The sequence below is a fragment of the Suricata suricatta genome, chromosome 3, assembly GCF_006229205.1.
Source record: "Suricata suricatta isolate VVHF042 chromosome 3, meerkat_22Aug2017_6uvM2_HiC, whole genome shotgun sequence".
Lineage (NCBI taxonomy): Eukaryota > Metazoa > Chordata > Mammalia > Carnivora > Herpestidae > Suricata > Suricata suricatta.
In genome coordinates, this window is record NC_043702.1 from 8,385,234 (window position 1) to 8,411,656 (window position 26,423).

The 26,423-nt window shown below is 41.3% G+C and overlaps 1 protein-coding gene across 14 annotated transcripts in view; it reads right to left on the reverse strand.

The window, feature by feature from the left end:
* The window catches only part of SP140 (SP140 nuclear body protein), a 66,925-nt gene that overhangs the window by 20,123 nt on the left and 20,379 nt on the right, over positions 1-26,423 (reverse strand). For 8 of the 14 annotated variants that reach the window (XM_029933629.1, XM_029933624.1, XM_029933623.1 and 5 more), the window contains 9 exons: positions 25,850-25,927; positions 23,279-23,410; positions 21,425-21,508; positions 17,199-17,282; positions 12,082-12,162; positions 10,854-10,937; positions 7,611-7,697; positions 7,276-7,392; positions 6,413-6,466 (listed from right to left, as the gene is read on the reverse strand). In XM_029933629.1, coding sequence (XP_029789489.1) covers positions 6,413-6,466; positions 7,276-7,392; positions 7,611-7,697; positions 10,854-10,937; positions 12,082-12,162; positions 17,199-17,282; positions 21,425-21,508; positions 23,279-23,410; positions 25,850-25,895 — 769 coding nt within the window. In that variant the 5' untranslated portion in view covers positions 25,896-25,927. Of the gene's footprint in view, positions 1-6,412; positions 6,467-7,275; positions 7,393-7,610; positions 7,698-10,853; positions 10,938-12,081; positions 12,163-17,198; positions 17,283-21,424; positions 21,509-23,278; positions 23,411-25,849; positions 25,928-25,998; positions 26,143-26,423 lie in introns of all 14 variants that reach the window. The other 6 variants (XM_029933626.1, XM_029933628.1, XM_029933625.1 and 3 more) reach the window with 5 other exon arrangements.

Sequence of the window (26,423 nt, forward strand, 5' to 3'; positions counted from 1 at the left end):
CGCCTGAATGGTAATTGTTGTGGGTATATATTAATATGTTTCCTCTTCAAGTGTCTTTCCAATACATTCAAATGTGCAATAAGGAGGCACACTCCTCACAGCTGGATAGAGTCACGGATAATCCGCCATGCTGGTCGGAGGCGTTCTCAGCTTTGACGTGGAGACTTAAACAGTCTCTGGACTTCCAGTTGTGACCCAAATCCTCCTACTTATGTGTGACGTCCAAAGTTCTGGGAGGGCATAAAGAAACCACAGCGGGTTATGTGTGGTGATTTGCATTCCTGTGAATGATGAGAAAACACAGGCGCGTGAGATCATTGGCGCTGGGTAAACAGAGCTCACACCTTGTTACTATCATGAAATAATAATAGCCAGCTACCAGATTTTTGCTGCTAAGGGTGAAGACCCAATCCATGGAAGAGGCCTTCCAACTCCCACTTGAGATTCCCATTCAGAGGTGGGTCAACTCACACTCTAGGACTTACAAGACAGGAAGGGCCTTGCTCATTCAATGGAAATGGTATGTTCAAGAATTCAGGGATCTTGCTCCACTGACACTTTGGCTTTCCATAACCATTTACAGCCCTGTGTAGGGCCTATGGCTGCATGCCAGGCTTGTGGTGCCTCCCAGAAACTGCCCTGTTTGTCTCTCAGTGGGGAGAGCCACATCATAAGAGACTTTGCCCCTAACTGCTCCCAGCACACTAATCAGGCTGTGAGTCCTTGTGGGGTCCATGGGTGGTGCCTCAACACCATCTATGTTCAGCTTACAGACCAGTTGACTCCGGTCACACCATGGTGACTCTAGAAATTCACAGATGTCATGAGAGTGACTGAATCATTTGTAGTCTGACAAAAGTATGCCTTTATCCAAAAAGCTACTTTCAATGCACAGACTTTCTGACTGTACATCTCTCATCTCTTCCTGTCCATGCACTTCTGGAAGGCTCTTTGGTCACTGAAGGCAGCTGTCTCCAGAAGGGATCAACTTAACTCCTGCAGCATGATTGAGATAAAACCAGTGGGGGGTTAATGGTGTTCAACAGACCAGTTCTGAAAATTCAGGGTTCTGTTCCTGAAGAAGATGCCTCATTGTTTCCCTTACCAGCCTGGAGAGCACAGCCTCCAGAGAACCTCGGGGATTCAGATTTAATTCTGATTACATTTTATGAACAAGCCTTTATCCCACTTAATATCTGGCCCTCTGGATAAAAGGTCTGAGTGGGAATAGGAGATAATTTGGGAAGGAAGATGAAGTTCCATCCACCTAATGGTACACACATATTTTGTGGCAATAAAGGAAAAGCAAAGATCCAGGCATGTGAAAAGGGAAGCTGGTAAACCCTCGTAAGTATGGAGGAAGGAGGAACATTAATGACATCTGCCTTGCAGAACTATCCTGAATCCTACTTTCAGAGAGAGACCACCCTGGTCCAGACCTCTTACCACAGAGATGCTGAGTCTGCCACGTTTCTGCATCAGACATGAGAAGACAGGGACAGCCCCAGCACCTGCATGTCCCATGCAAGAGCCCTCTGGACATCATCCCCACCCCCACTCTCAGCATTGGGGAAGGGAGACAGATGCCACTTGGTTGGTACAATGGACAAAGAGGACAGATTAGATGGACTGTTCTCAGGAAGTTTCCCCCCAACTGGACCCCACCCCTAAATCCAGGATTCGATACAACAAATGGAACTGGAAAGTCTAAGGTTTACAGCTGGCCACGGGCCCACACTGAAGGCACTATCTGTCTTCTCCTGGCTGCTGCATGTTCCTTAACAACTGTAATCGTTTCCCTTCCAGGGCCACCATGTGTGTCCATGAGATTGCACTTGTGTGAAAGCTAAGCATTCACTTGCCTCCTTATGCAAACATGGCAAATTATAGCTTAGGCTGGTCATTAGAGACCTAACTCATTTATGCTTTACAAAATTTGTTAAATACTGCAGATAGCAAATTGAATGGATCTGGTCCTAGCCCACACTGGTCAGATTAATCAAAATGGCTGATAGAGTGGTGTCATGATGGGGAAATTTGCCAGGATCTTTCATGTGAGGTGAATTTGTTGGGAGGCCGTTTGCCCTGGCATTTCCACAGGCCTCAAACTGCTTTTGCAAGGATGTTTGAATAACAAACATCCAGGGATGAGTAACTTCCAGGTCAGAGAGCAGATTTGTTTACTGACCTGTATAAAATAGAAAACGTCTCCTTCCTTAGAAAGTCTCCCCCTTCTCCCAAGAGGAGATTTGCTTGAGTTCCAGCTAATAAGATAATGTCTCCCTCAGGGATAAGGCTTGAGTGTCTTTGCTAGCAACTCCCTTCTAAGACTGATGTTTCTGAAGTACGGTTTTCCCATGGAAAGAGCCTAAATGTCCATCACCTGATGAGTGGATCAAGAAGATGTGGTATATATACACAATGGAGTACTACATGGCAATGAGAAAGAAGGACATATGGCCATTTGTAGGAAAGTGGATGGACCTTGAGGGTGTCATGCTAAGCGAAATAAGTCAGGCAGAGAAGGACAGATACCACATGTTTGCACTCATAGGTCTAACAGGAGAACAGGAGAAACCTAATGGAGGACCAGGGGGAGGGGAAGAGGGAAAGAAAGTTGGGGAAAGAGAGGGACGCAAAACCTGAGAAACTATTGAATACTGAGAATGAACTGAGGGTTGAAGGGGGAGGGGGGAAAAGAGGTGGTGGTGATGGAGAAGGGCACTTGTGGGGAAGAGCACTGGGTGTTGTATGGAAACCAATTTGACAATAAGCTATTTAAAAACTTAAAAATAAAATAATAAAGTACAGTTTTCCTTAGCTTGAGCATAGCCTGTATGTGCCTCATCACCCCCACATGGGTTTGCAGGGAAAGGAATAATAGATGCACCTTTCCCATTTCCAGAAATTTAATTCCTAGGTATTTATGCAAGGAATCTGAATGTGTGAGGTCATAGAGAGAATTCTACAAGAATGTTCACTGTAGCTTCTTCATATTAGCAAAAACAGGAAACACTTGCAGAGTCCGCCAACAGAAGAATGTATGCACAAAATTTGGTATATTCATCCAATGTGTGATACTTTGCAAGAAAAGGAACAAAATGCTGATATATTTAACAATGTGGATAAGTCTTAAAAATATTATGCTAAGTAAAATAAACCTTACACCAAATGAGGACATACTCTAAAGGCTCACTTATTTAAAGTTTTAAAACCAACCAAATTAACTTACCATGAAAAAATAAGAAAAGTGGTTCCCTCTGATGGGTGAGGGGTAAAGATATACCATAGGGCATAAAGGTTCTTTCCAGGGAGGATGTCATGGTCTTATCTTGATAAGGATTTGAATTATACAAAAGAAGGCATTTAGCAGAACTCATCAAATGATATCCTTAATATTTGTGAATTTTATTATAAAGGTTATTTCAAAAGAAAAAGAAAAAACTGAAAACTGAAAACAAATATTGAATTCCAGTTAATGATATGCATGCTGAAGTATTGGGGGGACGTGTACTGATGTCCGCAACTTTGAGATGTTTTAAACTTAAAGATGAGTTAGTAGAGTGGATGAACAGACAAATGGAAATGCGATAAAGTAAGAATGGTATAAAACTAATTATGAATCTATGTGAAACTATATTGGTGTTTGTTCTCCCAAATTTTCTGTACTTTCAAACTTTCCATTATTTAATCATGTGAGAAGAACTTTCTGAAAGAAAGGTAAGATTATTTGCCAAGAAATGACACTTATAGTAAAAGAATTTTCATCAGTCACACAATAAATTTGAGAAGAGAGGGCAGTAATCACTTTACTTTTACTTTTTAGAATTCAATCTCAATCCATCAGAAAGCAGTAAAGGAACATAAAAACACAAAAAAAGAATGATCGATACTAATATAGAAGATGTAAATCCACACATATCAGGAATCCACAATAAATCCAAATAAAATGGAATTAAAAGATGAGGATTGTCAGAGAAGACTACAAAAAGCTAAGTGTTATTATAAGAGATGCAAAACACAGCTATACAAGAGGGCTTAATGAAAAGGGGGTAAAAAACATTCAAAAAACCAAATTAAAAGTTCAGCTAATGATATTAGCATCCCAAGAAAAAGATTTTAAGGCAAAAAGTATTAAGATAAAGAAGAACTAAATAAAGATGTATAAAATAAAAAAAAAGAAGAAGAAGAACTGTGTATAGGGGCGCCTGGGGGCTCAGTCGGTTAAGCAGCCGACTTCAGCTCAGGTCACAATCTCACAGTTCGTGGGTTCGAGCCCCGCATCAGGCTCTCTGCTGACAGCTCAGAGCCTGGAGCCTGCTTCTGATTCTGTGTCTCCCTCTCTCTCTGACCCTTCCCCACTCACACTCTGTGTGTCTCTCTCTCAAAAATAAATAAATGTTAAAAAAATTCTTTTAATTAAAAAAAAAAACCTGTGTATAACAAAAGTAATCCACTAAGTTTTAACAGTCACGAATAGCCTCAAAGTATTTAAAGCAAAACAACAGAATAAGGAGGAATTGGAAAACACACAATCATGTGGAAGAACTGAACACATTTCTGTGCAAACCCAATGGAACGAATACAGCCTAATTTCGAAGATTTAGACCATAAAGTTGTGCTTGATAAAGATATGTATGCAGTGGGACTAGAGCCCAACAAACAGTTGTATGAGAGACAGAAAACTAGCCAAAATGATGAAATGGAAGATCATGGGGATTTCCTCCATTAGACAGACTCTTCCATAGAGTTTTCCTATAGGATCACATATCTATTTTTTACTTCCAGAAACATGGTGGAGGGGATCTGTGAGTCACATACAAAATTCCTTCAAAGAACCTTCCTCTGTGACTGAATTTTCTGACCGATTACCATCTCGGGCACATTACCGGAAAGCTGTATGACCACACTCTTGATTGTCACTACAGACCACTGTCTCCCAACAGCAGAGCTCCTAGTTTTAGAACCTCTGCAGCTTGAAAAAGCTGAGAATCTTTCAAATCATCAAGTCCTGATGCCTTTTGTTTAGCAGTTCTTCCCTCTATTTACCTCTTTCCCCTCACATTTTACTATGAGCAGAAAAAAAGCCAGCTGTACCTATACTGCCTTGCTTAAAAATCTCCTTGCTTAAAATTATCCAGAAGGTTCTGCTTCCCACATTATCTGCCGGACAGAATTTTTTCTGCCACTATATTATAAGGATCTCCTTTCCTCTAGTTTCCAGAAACATCTTCCTTCTTTCCTTCAGAGCCCTCATCAGAGACTCCTTGAACTTCTGTATTTCTACTAAGTCTTCATGATGCTTTGCATATTTTCTAAAAAGACCAGAAAGATTCTCTCTACCATGGCTTTCACTTCCAAGCTTTCTCTAGTAGAGTCTTCAGCATATTTCTAACAAACTGCTCAAGGCATTCGAGACATTTTCTCTCATTCCACTTAAATGCTTCCCACTGTCCAATTTCCCTCTGCCCATTGTCCAATTCCAAAGCCACATTCACATTTCTAGAAATGTGTTACTGCTGTAGAGCCTGGGTGGTTCAGTCAGTTAAGCGGCTGACTTTGGCTCAGGTCATGATCTCACAGTTTACGAGTTTGAGCCCTGTGTCGGGCTCTGTGCTGACAGCTCAGAGCCTGAAGCCTACTTGGGATTCTGTATCTCCCTCTCTCTCTGCCCCTCCCCCACTTGGGTTCTGTCTCTCTCTCTCTCTCTCTCCCTCTCTCTCTCTCTCTCTCTCTCACTCAAAAATAGGTAAATACTTTAAAAAAATTTTTAGAAATGCGTATAGCCACAGTCCACTTCCAGCAACCAAAGTCTGCATTACTTTTCTATTGTGCCATAACAAATCCTACAAATTTAGTGGCTTAAAACAACACAAATTTATTATCTCATACTTATGTCAATTAGAAGTCTGACAAGGGTCTCTCTGGACTAAACTCTAGGTTCCAGTAGACCTTCATTCCTTTCTGGAGGCTATACAGTAGAATACATTTCCATGACTTTCCTAGTGTCCAGAGGTCATCCGTTTTTCAGGTTCCTTTCCTCCATCTTCCTCTCCCTCCAGCCAGCAATATGGTGTCTCTCTGTGACTATATTCCACAGCCAACGCACCCCCCCCCGCCCCGCCATAGCCAGGAACAGCCCTCCATGTTTCAAAGCCTATTTCATTATATTGGGTATATCCAGATAATCCAGAATAATCTCCCCTTTCAAGATCCTTAGCTTCATTATATCTGTAAAATCTCTTCTGCCAGGTCAGATAACAGATTACAAATTTCAGTGATTAAGACACAGACATCTTTAAACAGACCTCCTATTGTTATCTCTTATTATTGTAAATAGTAATAATGCTACTTTAGCATTAAAAAACTCATTTTTAACATCAAAAGCAAGTAAAATCTTATGTACTCTTACTTCTTTTCCTCTTGAGTTTTCCCAAAGTAGAATTGTTTCTAAGATCCACAGTATCTAGAAAATAACAGGTGAGGGTGAAGAAACAGAAATTAATAAATAGAAGTTTTAAATGTTAGGATTATTCATATTGTAGGAGGCGTGAATTTACAAAGATGCTTGGGTTTATCATTTCTCTCTTCCTTCTAAAGGGATTAAAAACCTATTGACTTGAGGATTCTAAGATGGGCCTTCCTTTATTTCTCAATGGTATTTGGAAAAATACTCTTAAATGCCTATGTACTTCAGTCTACTCAGGCATATTTGTCTAGATCTTACGATTTTTGTGAAGATTAAATAAAATCTTATGTCCAAACATTTACAGAGAATCACTCTGTAAACCAGTGACGTGCTAGAGGGCATCCATCAAAAATATGTGCTTGGTCAAGAAGAGTCTTTCCTCATTAGAGTTAAGTGGCATGATCATTGTCTTTTGAGACTTTTCTAAGGTTGTGACAAAATGACACTGTTATCTACTAGCAGAAGTATGGTTCGCTTTCTTGGGCTCCACAAGAGATTGGGTGTGACAGGAGTGGAAATCACTGTATAAATACAAGCCTTTATGATTAATAGACTAATGTAGTCAATGAGATACTGCCTTCTTTAAGAGCATATTTCCACTACATCATTCATGAATAATCAGCAGGGCCCATTCTGTTAAATATGATTTTATAATAATCTCTTGCCTCTCTATTATTCTTAAAGGGGTCAGGTCAAGCAAAGCAGGGAACAGGACACTGGGATGGGCCAGAATACCTGATACCACCTTACCTGGGTCTGTGATGCCTGTAAGGTCATACCCATCCCACACCCACAGGTGGCCTTACCTATCATGGCACATGCTTTGCTATCTGCAGTACTTGCTTCTGGACCTTCTGGCACATCTTTTGAGAAGCACATAACACAAGAACACTTCTCATTTCCATGTACTGGTAGCTCTGCTCCTGGGCCAAAATCATGATGTATGAAGACTTTTGTTTACCCTGGTGATCCCCTCTTCTGTACCCTTCTGGATCTCTACTTCTCTACTTCCTCTGAAAGAAATCTTCCATTGGCCCTCCCCATCTCTGGCCCTTCTTTTAAGTCTCCCTTTTCTCTCCCTTGTCTTTTTCTCTTTGTCAGCCTCTGCTTCTGGTTTTATTATTTTTTAAGTCATAATTACCTTGTCCATCATAGGGTAGTAGGCTGGAAGTAAGCTCTTCTGATTCTTCCTCACTATATATTTGGAGAGCTTCGAGTTCACCAGATGCTAAAGAGAAGCAAGAAAATTATAGTTTGTGGATCCTGAGACAGTGATTAGGGAAGAGTTTTGGTGCTCCCATGCTGCACCCTAATATTCTAGGTTAGAATGTGTTGCTTTCTGAGAAAAGACTATTCCTGCTCAAATAATCACAACCAAGAGCTCTCAAAGCCATGCTTTTCCCATCTTTTGTACCTCTTTCTGCTTTCTCTACTCTTACTTTTCTACCTGTAGCCCTAAGAATAAAATAAAAAGATCTTATCCTTCCAGGAAAAACCAAGTGCTCTTTGAATTGTAAAAAGTACCAGAATGAGTTTTAAAATCATCCCAGTTGACCAATCACTACTTATATCACAAACCACATTTAAAGCCAGGTAACTGGTGACAGCCTACTACTTCTGAAAATTAGCCAACCAGCAACAGCCACTCTCTGGAAAGCCTGTGTCTACGACTAAATGATAAGCTATTTGTAAACTCTCCTTGGTTCTAAAAGTCTGTAGTCCCTGAACTTCCTAAAACTCTAATAAAAGTAATTTCTTTTTTTTTAATTGTGTCCTGTAAGTACAGTAACTGCTTCCACCATGTGCCTTGCTTAGCAAGCAATAAATCCCTCTTTTAGCTTCAGATGTTGCATGATGGTCTATCCCTTCAAAAATGGAATTCCTACCAAGATCATTTTGAAGAGGCTTGTTTAGGGGTGTCCTGTGGGATCCTTGGACCAACAGATGTAAATCTACAGCTTCCTGTGCCCAACTCAGATTCTTCCTTATCAATCCATCTCAACAATGACTTGAGCTCTGACTTGTTTCACTGAGTTCTTATTTCTGAATTAATCTTATTGTGGGTAGCCAATTTGTGCAAAGATATTTGGTCACCGTTGGTCTTGAATACTCACCCAAAACCTCTTGTCAATTTTTGAAAGAAAATAATTTTGTTTAGCACATAATCTGAAGTCAACTATTCTGTAATAGATCCTATGTCCCCATTGTAGTCTTTGCTCTCTGGATGAACCCAATACCCCATTCACTTGCAGGACACTGTTTGCATTAATGACTGCATATGGTGGCTTCATTTCTATTTGTCATAGGTGTATCTTGGCCAAAGCTATAGTCTCCCACTGACAGAACTCTATTTCCTCTCTGTACTTTCAGAATGATTCTTGCACCTATAGTAAAGGGTAAAATTTCACAAAAGATGACTTTGTATTTAATTGGGAACTTTGGGTATGTCAAAAGTAAATAGTGGATTTGATAGTTTATTTATTTATTGAGATATATAGAGTGATCATGGGAAATGAGCAGAGACAGACAGAGGGAATCCCAAGCAGACTCAGCACTGTCAGCACAGAGCCAGATGTGAAGCTTGACTCACAAATCGGGAGACCATAACCTGAGCCAAGATCAAGAGTCAGATGCTTCATCGACTGAGTCACCCAGGCACCCCTGATAGTATTTCTATAAAAGAGAAAAAGATGACCAAAAGTTCCCATGTCCCAACCAGTTACAACTACTTTCAGACCATCATCTAACAATTTTCCTTTTCTTTTAAAAAAATCTCTATAAATTTAGTAGGTAGAGATCTATCTGCAATTAAACTACCAAATTAAATGTACTAAAGAACGAACAGTTTTAGAATTCCTAGAAAATTCTCCTAAGCATAATAAATTTATGGTTTTTTTATTTTTAGTGTTTATTTATTTTTGAGAGACAGAGTGCAAGTGGAGGAGGGGCCGAGAAAGAGAGGGAGACACAGAATCAGAAACAGGCTTCAGGCTCTGAACTGTCAGCACAGAGCCTGACACAGGGCTTGAGCTCATGAACTGTGAGGTCATGACTTAAGCCAAAGTTGGAAGCTAAACTGACTGAATCACCCAGGTGCCCCTACACATAATCAATTTATAATTGATTTGAATATTAGTGTGTCTACACTATACATAACTCAAGATTTGCAAGCAATCAGCAAAGTAGGTATATCTAACTTCTCTGTAGTACCTAATTCAATTCCTATAATCTTTTCTAAAGCCATATTCTTTTCTTTAATACATTTATGCTCAGCTGTGTTTGATGTATGATTTGATAACAATCACTTACATTATTTACTTGAATAAGTCAATGGCTTGTGTGGACAGTTATTTTCCAGAAATGTACTTGAGTTTCATTGTGGTAGGCATAATTCTCAATGTTTCCCTGGATCCCCTTCCCTGATCCCAGGGACTCTGAATATCATGAGATGTTACCCCTATTTTTAGGTTATGATATATGGCAGAATTGATACTAAGAAAAAGAGACTATCAAGACACAAGATAACCAATGTTGGTGAGGATGTGGAAATAAGCAAGTTTGGTGCACTGTTGGTAGGACTGTAATGGGGTAGAGCCACAATGAAGGACAGTATGAGGGTTCCTCAAAAAATTAAAAATAGAACCACCATTATCATCCAGCCATTTCATTTCTGGGTATATATCCAAAGGAAACAAAAGAACTATGCCAAGGAGATACCTGTGCCCCATGTTCATTGCATTATTGTTTACAATAGCCAAGACATGGAAACCACCTAAGTGTCCATCACCAGATGAATGCATAAAGAAAATGTGGTAGATACACACACACACACACACACACATATACACACACTGGAATACTATTCAGCCATTAAAAAGGAGGGAATCCTGCCATTTGCCCTTTCTTATATGATTCACTTTCTGGTGGTGAGGTCAAGTCCTCCTGTGGCTCTTCTTCATCATATATTTCTAAACAGTCACTGCTACCTTCTGCTGAATAGAACACAATCCTTTAGCAAATCTAGCATATGACCAATGGAAACCATAGTAGAAAAACTCACCCTGAAAAAACCAGACCACTAAGGTGGCTCAAGTATCTTCCAGGTGAGAATGTCCCTGCCCTCAGACCCTCCTGCCTTTGAGTTCACTTGACCTAGGAGTTAACATAGCTCAAGCCACTATCATCAGAGGCTGAGAATGGTCACCCATCTCTCTCCCTTCCCATACACCTAATTCTCTCTATTTTTGATCCTTTTCGCTTGGCTCTACATATTTCTTCTGTATGGGTAAGTGAAGGGGAACAGTGGAGGTGGGGAGAAGAGATTTTCCTCCTTGTAGACAGAGAAACAAAGATTCAGGGAAATGGGAATTGAAATTATAATCACCTTCCCCATCATATAGTTGTTGGCTGGGCACTTCCTCTGGTGCCTCTTCACTGGTCATTTGAGGAGCTTCAGGATCACAGGACCCTGAAGGGAAATGAGGAAAGGAGTCAAGCCAAGATGTTCAGAACACAGGTGAACTACCCATGTGGAAAAGGGACATCTGCTTCAAGGACCCCATCTGAGATCCAGCCGAGCCCTGCTCTGCCTCTGTTTCCATCTCCATCACCTGACTCTCCTGCTCTCTGCTTCCTTCCCATAGATCTGCCTCCAAGTATTTCTGCTCCTGCACTAGGAGAATATTTGTGCATCTTTGATTTGGGGCTCCACTGCCCCAACTTCTCCTATCTCTTTACTTTTCCATCTTTTTTCCCTCAGTGGTGATCTTGATCTTTTTGTTTCTGCTTATTCTTCCTAGCTCTGTTCTTCTAGATCTGTCTAATCCCTACAGCAGGATCCATTCCTTCTGTTACTGTCTCTTGATTTCTTCCCCTCCCTACTGGCATTCTTTATTTGTGAAGTGGAAGTCTCTGCATTGGGTCCTGTTCTGGTCCCCCTAGGAGCCACAAGTCTCCCTTTGGACTCTTATGTGTGACCACAATGACCTCTGCTAGCCTCACACAGGCCACTACCTGCAATGAGAGGCTCAGGGCACAGGTCTCTGCTCTTCCTCCTACTTGACCTTTGGGGGAAAAATCAAGTATCCTTTATCTGTGTCTCCATGTCTTATCTCTAAGGAGCAATAGCCACAGTTTCCCTAGCTAAGTCCTAAAGTCTTATGATGAAATCTCACTTGCCCAAGTACTTTGAAAAGAAAAAAAAGTGCAATATAACCCCAAACCTGGTGACAAATATGTGACAAAAAGTATAATCTAGGCTGGAGAGCCCTTGATCTTTCTTTCTGACAAGTAGATCCCAGACCACTTTTTTTTTTTTTGAGGACTTCCCAAGGTTATGGCAATATAATAATAATATTAAGCACTAGATAAATACTTAGCTTTAATTCTGTATAGAAAATAAGGGGTGGGCAGGGGCTAAAATCACAATATTGAGTCTTTTGCATAAATAGACATAAAGAGTATGAAGGAAAAAAGATGCAGTCTTTCCCAGTATTTACTTACTATAACATTTAGAGGAAACATATCTATTCCAACAATAAGGGCCACGCTGTTGAGCTCTGAATGCAGCCACCTGATACCCTGCAGCCCAGAGCCGGCCATCCCTTTCTTACCTGGCCCACATGCTGGTGAGGAGCTCAAGACTTCCTGAGGCTCTTCTTCATCACTGATGTCCCAGCAGGCATAGCCATACTCTGCAGAAAGGAATTAAACCCACCAGCCATTTCAGTACCCAACCAGGGGAGATCAGGTAAGAAAACCCATAATGAAGACACAGGACATTCAGGTATCTGCTAGGAGGAACTGTCCCTGTCCCAAACCATCTGGTTTGCCTCTGGGCTCACCTGGCCTACAGATTAACTTGATCTTGTTACTATCATTGGAGCCTGAGGACCATCCGCCATCTTTCTCCCTTTGTGTACACCTAATTCTCTCTTGCTTCTTCCCCTTTCCCCTTGCCCCTGCTCATCACTCCTGTCTCTGCCCTTGTCTCTCGCTACCAGTGTCTCCAAGTGCTTTTCTTTGTTTGGATGTGTTTCTGTTTCTTCTTCTTCTGTCTCTTTTTCTCTTGTGTCCCTGATACTCATTAGTGTCTTTATGTCACTCATTCTCTTCTTGCTCCCTTCCTTGTGCTGGCTGTCAGAAGAGGCATCCCTGACATATAGAATAGAACCCGATCAGGGGATGGGATATGGAGCAGAGTAGGCCAAGGCAACACCACCAAACACTGGGAAAAGTTGCTTAAAGTCCCACATATAAAAGAAAGATCAGAATATCACAAACACTAAAAATATTTACACTATCATTAGAGATGCAGCAGAAGAAATAGGGAAACACCCTACAGTGAATGGGAGACACAGAAAACCACAGGGAGGACAACTGATTTAATCCTAAGGCAACAAAGCTCACCGTGCTTATATGGGAAAAGAATATGATCTGACTGACATCTTGCAAATAACAATTGTGCTAAAGTGGAGAAAATGGTGGGATGGGAGCAAGAGGAAATGGGACATTCATGTTCTCTTTAATGAGGGAGCAAACCCTAGAGAAGGAGTTTCTAGTTTCACAGAAGAAGCTACTGGTTTCAATCTGGGAAGTGTCAGTTGCTGAAAGTCATCCAGATGGAGAGGATCCTGTGATAAACGCCTTCAGGTACGTAGATGGATGACCTTGGGAGACAGGTATGCCTAGCAGGCATGCATTTGAGACTCATTCTGTTACCTGAGAGTAGCTAAGACTGCCAGGGAGAGGGATACTGCTCGCCCAGTGTGTCCTGGGCACCTCTCTCTCCCTGGGGAGATTAAATCTGAAGACTCACTGCTGAGATAGACCCCCATTTGTTGGAAGATACTCCTGTCTAGACTCGAACTTCAGTGTTACAAGACCCCATCTTCTTCCCTCCCTACACAGCAATTTTCACTCCTTATTGACTTTTAAGTTGTTTTGATATAACTCTCTGCATAGTTTTCTTTGTGCTTCCCTCTGCATTATTATTACTTTGGTATTTATTTGCCAGATGATTATATAATCTCTCTAATTTTCATCTCCATATCTCATCTCTTCGTGACCTTCTACCCTTTCCATATTGTCTCCTGCTTTCTCCTTTACTATCTCTGTTCCTCTGAGTCTTATCTTTCTCGATGCCTGTAAAGTTTCCATTATTTTATCTATTTTCCTCAGTCTCTCAGATGCTTCCACCCTAAGTGACAAAAGCTCTTCCCTTTTCACATGGATCCCAGCACCACTCAGATTTCTCTTATCAGCTCTATCCTAACAGTCTTCCAGCAGACCTTCTACAGTGCAAACCTAACAATCATTCACAAAACTTGTTTCCATGGGCCCGGTACTTCCTGGAAGTAGGCTGAAAATGATTTCATTGCCTCAGCTGCCAGAGCCAGGTCCTTCTGTTCTGGTGCCCAGCCTACCTTTGTTATAGCCTGTCTCCCTATGTTCTCCAGGCAGGAATACCCATCCACTCAGGAGCTCTGTTCACCATTATCCTTAGTCTCTCTCACAGTTTTTAAAAAAACAAAACGGAAAATGGACACAGGCCATCCGTATGTATGTGAACATGTAGAAGTGAATGGTAGAATGGGAGAAGGGCAAGAATTTTTTCTGTGCTGATTAAAAATAAAGATTTATTGAGGTGGTTGGGAATTTAAATCAGGATTAGTTTCTCCCTCTTCTGCAGGTAGACTGGGCATCTCCCCCTGGTTCTCCTTCATTAGTCATTTGCAGAGTTCTGGAACCATAGATCACTGTAGAGAAACAAGGTCCTCCATGATGGACCATGGAGGGCAATGGGAGCAAACCTCAGTGTACGCATGCCCACCAGGATGGGAAAGCAAGCCACCTGCTCCATGCTGCCCCCGGGAGGCTGTCTTGTTCTGCTTTCCGCCATTTTGTTGTATTCCCTCTGTCCACTTCTCAGGGTCCTACCTGCGCTTCTGGTTCCTAGTGGTGTATCTCATTCCATTCCTTGTTTGTCACTCTTGGGTTGTTTTGTGTTTTTTCTTCAGTAATAATGTAACTCTTTTCTCCTCTCACCCTTTCAAGCTTTCTTACTCTACAGGTCTTCAAGCCCAGGTGCTTGAGTCCACTCCCATGCTTCCTTTCAGCCATCTCCTTTCTCTCCCCACCAATTTTAGTTTTTTCCTTAATGAAGGTAATGAAGGTCTCATGTTGGGCCCAGTTTCACTCCTTTGGGGCTCACCTGTTGGGGCTCCTGGGGCTTCCTCTTCATGTTCTGACCACAGGACTCCACCCTGACTGCCAGGTTGCTTCCCTGTCACTGTCCACTCAGTGACTCATCCACTGCTGCCCCCTCTGCCTTTTCTGCTTAGCCCTTGCAAAAAACAACCAGTGTGCCTTTCTGTGCTTTGTTTCCATGTCCACAAAACAGAGATTACAACAAGTTTCCCTGCCTGTGTCTTAAGGTTTTTCAAAGGTCAAAGGAAGTCTGGCACAGCCCAGTAATGTGACAGAGACTGTCAGAAACCTTGCACACCTTGTCTCCCACACTTCGTTTTCTCTCATTTTCACACTTCCCACATTTGTCTGCCTCTTGCATTCCTACCTACTCTATCTCACTCCTGGGATCTCTCAGCATCCCTCTCTGTCTTGATTTGCTTCTTTCCCCAACTCTGTCCCCACCTCCCTTTTTTCTCTTCATCCTTTCTTGATGCTGTGCTTTATGTCTTCTCCCCATCTCTTATCTTGTTGCTTCTAAGGGTCAGAAAAGGCATCTCTGGGACAGGATCTAGAGTCCATATGATTTCACCAAATTGGTGAACAAGAAAACTGTCCAGAATAGTTTTGGTGTCCAATCACAGGGCCAAACATGTGCCAAAGCTCAGATGAGCAAGCATTATCAGATAATTAAAATCACTGAAAAAGTATTATGCAAATTTTTGAAGGACAGGAGGAGTCATGGGAAGGAAAATGGATTTAATCTTCCTGACAACAAGAAGTTATTGGCCTAATGTAGGAAAGTAGGATAAATTAACCTGAATTTTCAGACTCCTAGGGTTCACCTGGAGAGACTGGGAATATGACTGGGACAAAGATTTGAGGCTGACGTTTGTTGCTCTGTCTCCAGAGAGAATAGAGATCTGACCGGAGCCTGTGTGTTGGGTGTGGAGAGGAATGGATGGGCAAGAGACAAGGGTGAGGTACAGCTGACTAACCCGGATGACTCGTCGGCTGTGTGAGTTGAGGGAGGGTGATCAGTTACTGATGGCCCCTAAGTTTCTATCTTAAAAATGGGACAATGGTGTTCCATCCTGAGACAGGGACCACTGGGAAAGAAGCGGATCTGGCGTCAGGAAACACGGCACATATGCAATTGTGGGTGTTTTGTATTGAGGTTCTTGGAAAACTTCCAAATGGAGATGTCCTTCAGACATCGTAAGACAAGTCTGGGCCAGACATAGGTATTCAGAGATCATAAGGTACAGACGGGAGGAGACAAGGCTGAGGGGAGGCTCACTGCCGCTGAGAATATTACCAGTGCCATACTGATAACTGGGGACATCATAACCTGAAAACTCATTGCTAACATGTTCCATACCTAGTGCCAGACCTGTTTCCAACCAGCAACTCTTCTCTCAGTCCCTACAATGTCCCAAACTGTCTTCTATATTCCTTTTAAACAGTGTTCACCTCTGCAGAATTTTCACTCGCCTCCTTTAGCTTTTTCGCAATATATAATTTCTATACCCCTTCCCAGCTTTCTATTTCTTAGTGTTCCCTTCTGCCTCTGCATCTCATTCTCTTCCTGTTCATTGAGCTTATCTCCTTTATTCCATGGTGCTCATTTCCCTGCTTCTATCTGTTCTCTCTAGCTCTGAACCCCATTTCTAATTTTTCAACTGAAGAATTAAAACTGAAAACTTAGGGGCGTCTGGGTGGCTCAGTCAGTTAAGTGTCCGGCTTCGGCTCAAGTCATGATCACACGGTTCATGGGTTCAAGCCCCACATCAGGCTCTGTGCTGACAGCTAGCTCAGAGCCTGGACCCTGCCTTAGATTCTGTATCTCTCTCTCTCTCTCTCTCTCTCTCTCTCTCTCTCTCTCTGACCCTACCCTGCTCGCGCTGTCTCTCTGTCTCTCTCTCTCTCTCTCAAAAATAAATAAAAAACATCTTTTAAAACCCTGAAAACTTAAGTTTCAGACTTTCTGCATATTTTGTCCATGTCCATATTTTTTCTTCCACATTATCAGTGTTCTGGAATGTGGCCATTGGCAAACAAGCAGAGATCCTTGGTTTTTCCAGGTCCATTTCAAAACTCTTTCACATGAATTCTCTGTATTGCAATTACACTCATTATACTCACGTTCCTGGCACAACTTCAGGGAAAAATAGGTTGAAAATGATCTCCCCTTCCGATAACACATTCCAGCTTGGTTATATTTAGACTCCATGTCTATTTAGGTAGGATTGTCAATCGCTCTGGTCTGTCTTCATTCCATGACTGCATCTATATTTTTCATTCTCTATCTCTTTGTCTATGTTCTACACCCAGGGAAACACCAACCAGTCTGAGATCATCCTTCACTGCTTGTATATCTCAAAGGAAGCAATCAGAAGCTGGCTATAGCCTATGTGTATATGGGAGTGTGGATGGATCGATGGATGGATGAACAGGAAAGGGTATGAAAGAATAAGTGTTCCTTATATTAACAGGAAAATAAAGCTTTGATTAGATAATAAGTCATCTAAATCCTAATTACCTTCTTCATCATAAGGTAGTAATCTGGGCATTTCTTCTGATTCTTCTCCTTCATCCTTTTGTAGAGCCACAAGTTCACAGGACACTGAAGAAAGAAACAGGAACATGATAGACAGTTGGCCTGGACTCTGCCTGATATGGCCAATACTCTGAGAGCATTGGGGCTCTGATGCTCAGAGTGCAGGAGAATGGCTCCTCATGAACAAAAGTATGTTTGTACCAACCACACTTGCTCTGCCTTTTTTTTTTTAAACACGTTGTTAGGTTCCTTCCCCTTCTCTCTCTTTCCCTCTTCTCCCTCTAACCCTGTCCCTACTTGTTGCTGCATGCACCTGCACCGTGAAGCTATGAATCTTTTTGACTATCATTTGCTCTCACTGACTTCTGTCAACTGTGTGCATTTCTGTCCTTTTGTTCCTTGATGATGTTCTGTACCTCTTTGTTCCATTATCTCTTTATTTATTCTCTTAACTCACTTCCTCTGTCTCTGCTATACAGTTTTTATTAATCCTATGCAATCTCTAGGAAGTAAGCTGAAGATTATCTCTCCCCTCACATACCCCAACCTGGAAATATTTAGATTCCATGCACATTTAGATAGAATTGGTCCCACTAAGACTTCATTAGTGCCCCCAATCTGCATTTTTATTATTCTATCCATATTATTGTTATATTATTATTCTATCTGTATTTATTTATATCCATATCTATCCCCTTTGCCTCCAACACACCTGAGAAAAACAGCCAGAGGCTGAGTAAAAGTGTGTATTTGTGTTTGGGAGAAGAAAAGGAAGTGTCCCTTGCATACAGACTGGTAAACAAATTTAATGAAGTACTTGGTCATTTAAATTATAATTACCTCCCCCATCACCTGGTAGCAGTTTGGGTATCTCTTCAAAATGGCCACCATTTGTCCAGTGGAGAGTGTGATACTCACGGGAAACTGAGGTAGACACAGAAATGACCAACCAGACATCGTGATGAGGGAACAGACCTCAGTATGCTGAATTCTGGTGTCAGCTTCTCCTTCAGGAAAAAACCTCGCCTAAGACCCACCAGAGCCCTGCTCTGCCTCTTCTTCTTCTGTTATCCTTCACACACATCCTTTCTCCTTCTCATTATTCAGTCACCACACACGATTGCTTCTATACCATGAAGGATTGGCCGTCTCCATGAATCCCTAGGCTTCCCTCTTGGTCGTTCTCTTCTTCGTGGCTCTTTATTACTCTCTGTTAGTATCCTTACTTGTGGCTCAGTTTCTTTTTAGATATCTTGCATCCCACATGGTAGGCCCCAATCCTACCAGATCTTTCTCCTTTTCCTTGCTCCTATCACTGAAATTTATTTGTTGGATGGGGGTCTTCTTGCGCTGGTCCCTGATCCACTTGCCTGGGTACCTGAACATATCCTAGGTTCTCCAGTGTGAACTCTGCACTAGTGATGCTGACCTTGACCCTCTGCCAGTCCCACATGACCATCATTATGGTCCCTCCACTTGCAAAACAAATTTGACCTGGTAAAAGACCCTCACACACTGCAGTGCTTCTATTTCTTTATCTATAAAATAGGAAGAAGCAACAGTTTGTCTAAATGCACAAGTTTATAGAGATGAAATGACATGTTGTTTGCCAAATTTCTTTGAAAAATCACAGTATTTTCCAAACTTAGGCACAAAATACTAACCTTGTCAATGAACAGAATAATACATAGTTTTTATTCTCTAGAGAAGCTAAATGTTCAGTTGTTATAAATTCAAGCCTTTACTTGAATAGGTATGAAAGACATTGCCCTTTCTTCAGCATATTTATCCTAGAATGTGCGCTTGGGAACATTTACATGACTCATGGGATTCTAGGACACACTGGATCTTTTGACTGTGGCGTGTGCTCAGAGTAAGATACATCAGGAAACAGCAGCTCAAAATTCAGCCGCCTGACACCGTGCAGCCCAACACTGGCAGACCCCCATCCCCCCTTTCCTGACTGGGCCCCCGTCTTGATGGGGAGCTCAAGCTTTCCTGAGGCTCTTCTTTATCACTAGCCTCCCACCAGGCCTTGTTGTACTCAGCAAAAGGGAATGAAATCTCAGACATCTCAATTTATGACTGAAGAGAACTCACAGCAAGAAAATAACAAAAACCAAATAAGCCTGAGAAACTGGAATGCCCCATTCTACAAAACAACAACCAGACCTGAGGCTGCCTTCTCTTCAGTAGGTTTCACTGGGCAGAGAATAATTCACCCATCATGGGAAAATCTTTCTTTCTTATGCATTGTTCTTTTTCTTTGTTCTTACTTCTTCCCTTTTCCATTTGATTCCGTCAATCTTACCAATCTCTATCTTTGTTCTGCTGCTGTCTCTTGGAGCTTCTCTTTCTCTTGGTGTGTTTCTCTTGTTCTCTGTTCTGGTGAATTTTTCTCTTGTTTTGTTTCTGAAATTTCTATTCCTCTTCTCCCCTTTATCTCTCAATTGTTCCTCTCAGTTGTCTAGCTTTCTCTAAAAAAAGGCCTCCCCAGGGTGGCATATTTTAAATAGGATTTACCCAGAATGGAGAAGGGTACATAGAGGACAGTGAAACATAAAGATAGTCCTAAATAAGGCACATGAAAAGGCTCAGATATGAAAGAGATATTTAACATTTAAAATTATTGGGGAAGAAAGTTTCTTCTATCTTGAAGTAATAATGTAGGAGGCAGGAGATGAAGATGGAAAAACAGGCAGTTGGCTCACTGTAGGTGACCTTGGACCCCACTGAAAGAAACATTTATTTAATTTTTGGTGTATTAAGAAGTAGGAAATACTCCTTATTATTCCTTAGTAGGAAAATAATACAACTTAATTTTTATTTTCAAATGTCCCATTTAGTTGAAGTGCAAATAATGCATTTACTAGGCATAAGTTTGGAGGGAGGAGGGAAGCAGACGTCTGCCTCGAGAACAACAATAGTGGCAGAGACATGGATTAGAGACTGTGCCCTAGGGATGTGACAGATGAACAGGTGGGAGATATTCCGAAGAAGAAATGACCACGTTGGAGCAGTAACAGGCATGTCATTGAGGGCAAGAGGAGTCCGGGACCAACTGCTAGGTTTCCAACTTGAAAAAACACGGATCAGTAGTGATCTATCATGAGAGAAAGAATGCTGAGGAGGTGGCTCTAGCTTGAACAGTGAAGAACAAACCATGCTTTCAGTTCTGGATGCGCCAAGCTTAAGGTTCCTGAAAGAATGCCAGTGTAGGAATCTATTAGACCCCTGGTCTTCAGGTCCATGGATAAATGAGCTCTGAAAATAAGCTGGGGTGGAGGTTTGGTCTTGGGAATCACTGGAATATTCAGGGAGAGGCTTAGTGCAATGTGACATTTTGTAAGTGCCACTTTGATAATTAGGGACAGTTTCATCTGGAAACTCACAGCTAATGCTGTCAGCCCTTGTGTCCAAAGGGGTTTCTCTCCAGTGCTCTGGCCTCAAACCTGCAGGGTCCCAACCTGTTCCTATTCCTCCTTATCCTCTGTTTTCCCTGCGCCTAGTTTCCATCTACTCTGTTTCTCTCTGTGCATCTTCCTGGCTTTCCTCGCTTCCTAGTACTTACCTTCCTCTCCATCTTTCTATTTCCTTATGTTTTTCTCTCACTTTTTACTTCTGATCTTTGAGCTGTAATCCAGTTTCTCTCTTTTCTACTTCATCTTTACTTTCTCCCTGTCCGTCACTGTTTCTCCCATTCTCCCTTGACCTTCAGTCTCTCTGTACACTGGCATCCTCCAGGCTCACACTCTTGCTGTCGCAATCACTCCACTCTGGGGCTTTGACTCCAGTGTGGGGCCCTCCCCACTGCCAGCCCCAGAGGGAAGTTTTCCCACGTGGACTGGACATGGAATGCTGCCTCCAAATTCCTCTCGGTCTCTTGAAGTTAACTGAAAATTATCCCTCTTCTCCACATAGAGTTTATGTTCATTTTGGAAAATTGGATTTGTTTATGTAATTTGTCTTTATTACCCCTAAGTACTTTTTCCACTTTCTCTTTCTACAGTCTCCATCACTGAATACTCTCTCTACTGAGGAGCTCAGATTTCTCTGCCCATGGTCTCTGTCACATTTGTGGGCAGGTAAGGGCAGGTAGAAGGAGCGACTTGATGAACCCCGGGATAGGAGACAAAATGCAGTATTTGCTTCTGTGAAAACCAGAAAACAAAGATTTAATACCAAATTATAAGTTGAATAATAGTTACCTTGTCCTTCATATGACAGTAAGTTGAGTCTCTCCTGTAGCACACTAACATTATTCATTAGGAGAGGTGAGTGTTCACAGGACTCTGAAGAAGGGGACAAGAAAATAGAGGAATTCAGACAGTGACCAAAGAAGAGACCTCTGTGTGCTCAAGCGGAGCTCTGATAGTCAAGCTCCAAGGATCCCACCTGGAGCTCAACAAAACCTTGTTTGGCTCTTTTTCATGCAGAACTTAAGTAAGTGTAAGAGCTGTGTAACCAACACCACAGTCAACATCTGGAACATTTCTGCCATGTCAGAGAGTTCCTTTATGCTGATTTCAAGTCAGTTTCTGCCCACTGTAAGCAACCATTGTTCTGATTTTTATCACCAGTAAGAAGTACTTCCTTTCTGGAACTGTACTTACCTGTCCTGATACTCTCATAAAGAGGGTTACACACAATGTATGCTTGTGACTGGCTTCTTTTGCCCAATGCACATTGGACTCATGAACATGGGTCTCAACTCCGTGGGTCCACTTACACGTATTTTCTTTCTTATGAATCTTTAAATAACATTTTTTTAAATCTAGCTTACTTTATTATAAGAATACACTACAGAATGCATATAACATAAAACACAGGTGTTAATTCACCATTTAACTATAATCTATAATTTAGATTTAACTTCATAAGGGACTGACAAATAGTCTTCCAAAGTGATCATATCACCTTACATTCCTACCAAAAATATACATATGGGGTTCTAATTGCTCCATTTTCCTACTGACGTGTTTTCAGTCTTTTTCATTTCAGGAATTTTAAGAAGTGGTAACTTGCTGTGGGTTCAAATTTGCATTTCCCTAATGATAAATGACATTGAACACTTTGTGTATGTACTTACTGGCCATTTTCTATGGTTTGTAGGGAAGTTATTGGGTCAAATCTGTCTATTTTTTTGAATTAGTAGGTGTCTTTTTATTATTTGTTCATAGGAATTCTTCATATATTCTGGGCACAATCTTTGTCAGGTACATGTATTGCAAATACTTTCTCCCTCTCTCTGACTTGCCTCTGCCTCTTCTTAGTGGTGCTATTAGAAAAGCACAAGTTTTTCATTTTGATGAAGTCCAGTTTACCAAGTTTTTCTTTTGTAATCCATGCTTTTTTTGTTCTACATAATTAATTTTTGCCTACCATAAGCTTGCAAAGGTACTTTCCTGTGTTTTCCTCTAGAAGCTTTATAGTTTTATTTTATTAATGCTTTTTATTTATTTTTGAGAGACAGAGAGAAACAGTGCGAGCAGGGGAGGGTCAGAGAGAGAGAGGAAGATACAGAATCCAAAGCAGGCTCCAGGCTCTGAGCTAGCTGTCAGCACAGAGCCCGACGCGGGGCTCAAACCCACGAACCGTGAGATCATGACCTGAGCCCAAGCCAGATGCTCAACTGACTGAGCCACCCAGGCGCCCCAAAGCTTTACAGTTTTAGCCTTAACTTGTAAATTTGTGATCCAAGTTGAATTATTTTTTATGGATGGTGTAAAGTAGGAGTGGAGGTTCCTTTTTTCCATGGAAAGTCTCTAGATTTTCTCTTTTAGCTCTCTCTGCCTGTGCTATTCCAGCATCCTACCCTCCCTGTCTCTCTGTGGTCTTTTCTTTCTTTGCTTCTCCACAGGAACCAGACACCCTTTCTTGGTAAATAATTGTCTCCTTGCCTCAGGCTCCGGTCTTAGTCTCTGCCCCACTCAGGGCTCCTTGAAGCTTTCTTTCTAAACCATGAACACATGGCACAGCCTGTAGTCTCCCTGTATGTGCCACAGTTCACAGTGGTTCAGAGTCAGACATCGGGCAAATACTGGACTGCCAGTCAACCTTACCTGTTTGTTCAGATCCTTGGGCACATTTATATTCCATTTCCTCAGTTCTTATGGGGTCATCTGGGTTATGAGATGAATCTCCTTCCATTATATTCATCTGTTGTCCATCACTGAGCTGCTCTGGGATTCCAGCTGCAAGCAGGGTGTCACCAAGATGACATCAGGAATGTTGAAGAATTTGTTTCCCTCCTCTCCATGATAAGCCTATTTTATTCTTTCCTAGTAGTTATCACTGATTCTTCTACCATCCTACTACCCTCAGTTGATGAATCTCTGGATTTATTTTTGACATGCTTTGTACTTTTCAATGTACTTTTTAGGCTTGTAGCAATTTTACTTCATTCAAAAGAATAACTATGTGGGGAAATAGGTTCTACTGACATAACCAGGTTAGAAAAATACTTAGGGCAGAAAGCCACCATCACGGGGCAAAAACACCTGAGGTTAGCTAGTGAGATATTGTAATGGGATCATGAGTACTTTCCATCTGACAATATACTATTGTACTTTGATCACAAACTCCACTTGCCCTTCAGACCTTTTTCTTTTTCACACACAAGTTAATGATTACTCTCTGGTTGTTTTTTCCATGTTCACATGTGTAAGATCATGTTTTCTTCACATTAACCACGTGGGTAATAACTTGTGAGCTCAGTAAATATGGAGACAAAAACACCTGCTCAGGGGTCTTATCTCCTCCCAGACATTAGCCTCCCTTGTATTCAATTCTGAATCTGGTCTCTTTCTGGACAAGAGAGAAGTCCAGACTCATAGTCTATGACAACTGTGATTATTAAATTAGATCCAAATTTTATATAAATGTATTAATACATTGAATAAATATGTATTGAGATATAAATCCAAATGAAAGATATACATATATATATGTATGTATGTGTATATATATATATATATATATATATATATATATATGTATATAAATGGCATTCAAGAGCCTGGTTATAGCCTGTGGTTTTTCTTACATTGGTTACCTGCAAGGGGAAAAAAATCAACATTTAACAAATAAACAAATTTGTTATAGACATTTGGCTTGAGGATAGAGACCTTTTCTTGGCCTTAAACACTGTTTCATTCACTGCTACTCTAGTCTGAGAAATAACTTTCTCTTCCATCTGAAAAGTCTTCAAATTTGGAACACTGTTAAATGTCTAGTTGTTGAAGTCAGAAACACATTATAATAAAAGTACTAAGCATATAACAATTGCTTTGTGCCACAAATTATTGTAAGTGCTTCATGTTAATTAAATCATTAAATTCTCCAACAACCTATTTTAGAATAGATTTATAGACATACAGGTTTGTAGCTTCAATTTATACACTGGAACACAGAAATTAAGGAACTCACCCAAGTAAGCAAGAGGTAGAGCCAGATATGAAGCCCAACAGTGAGGACTCAGCATGTTAGGCCTTAGCTGGCATGTAGGAGAGGGTTTGAGTCCTAGACCAGTCAGGTGCCCTTGCACAAATCACTAACTATCTCATGCTAAGTTTCTTCTGAAAGATGGGAATAATAAAACCTTTATGAAAGGGTGGTAATGAGAAGTACTTGTAAAGGGAAAACTGAGTTATAGTAACTTAGCAAGAAATCATTATTTTCAGTATTAATGGTGCATATGTTATAATTTAATGATTAATGATTAGTAAGAATATGAACAAAAGGATGATGAAAGCTGGAAACGATGGTTATTGGTCACCCCATATGACCAGTGGTTCTGTCGGTTAAGTGTCTAACTTTGGCTCAGGTCATGATCTCATGGTTCTTGAGTTCAAGCCCTGCATCAGGCTTTTTTGTCAGTGCAGAGCCTACTTCGAACCTTCTGTCCTCTTCTTTCTCTGCTTCCTGCACCACACTCCCCACTCTGTCTCTTTCTCTCTCACTCAAAAATAAGCAAACATTTAAAAAATTGTTTTAAATTACATAGTTCATATGTGAGCAATATGTTGCCTCATGGGAAGGGCTAGCCTTATGCCTAGCAGTCTGATAAAGGTTGTATCACTACTGTCATCACTGTTAAAGTGATTACTGCCACTAATTCTCTTTTCCCCTTTACATTGTTTTCTATCTTCCTCTTTTTTCTACATCTTACTGCTCCTTCCACGTTCTTTTCTGTACGTTATTATGACCCTCTCTCTCCCTCTTTTTTTTTTTTTATTAGCAGAAACATTTACAGCAGTTCCTTCTTACCTTTCTCTTTGGAACTGTTACCTGGTGGCAAACCTTACACAGATCCTCTAACTGTCTAACTCACAGTTACCACCCACCACTCACAGTGAAGGCCCTCTCTTTAATTCTGCCTCATGGCCACAGTGAGATCTGCTCTTGTGGGTTCCTGTTCCATCTTCTGAGTGGACATATCTGGCTGGCAAATTTTTGGATTCCACACCTGGTGGTTAGTTAGGATCCCATATGACCATCCGTGGTCTGGCTCCCCATCTCCTTCTGTGCGCCTCACCACAGTGCAGTCTCCACCCAGATTCTCGGCCCCCTGATCTCTGCTTGCCTTTCCTCTCAGTAGAAGAGAGAACAAGTCTCTATTGAGTCATAAGTACCTAGCTTGTGGTGTACTTGGGAGTGGAGCATTTCCTTTGTCTTCATCAATGGCTCATAAAGGAAGTTGTCATAAATCCCTGGGAAGAGGAAGGAAAGGCAGTTAGAGCCCTCTGGCAGTGACCAGGTGCTTCCTCTCACAGCTACATACCTGGCACAGCCCTGACGCTGGCAATTCAGTGGGAGCCTTTCAGCCCTCAGGGAACCTTGGGCTTCAGTGGGTCTCACAGGACCAGAGACTGACGCTGCTCCTGGAATCCTACATCTGCTCCACTTCGAGATGCGTCTCACAGGGCTTAAGGAAGGTTGGACAGTGGAAAAGTTGCAAATAGTTCAGACTGATCAGAGACCAATGAAAGCTCATTCAAAATAAATATTATAAATGAAATGTGTTTTGTAAACTCTACATACAACTAGGAAGAGGGAAGAAGCAGAGGCATTTCAGCAGAAGAAAAATGTTTCTAGAGAAATAGACATTTATATATATGACATATATATAAAGAATATATATATTTCTAGAGAAATAGACATTTATATATATGACACACACACACACACACACACACACACACACAC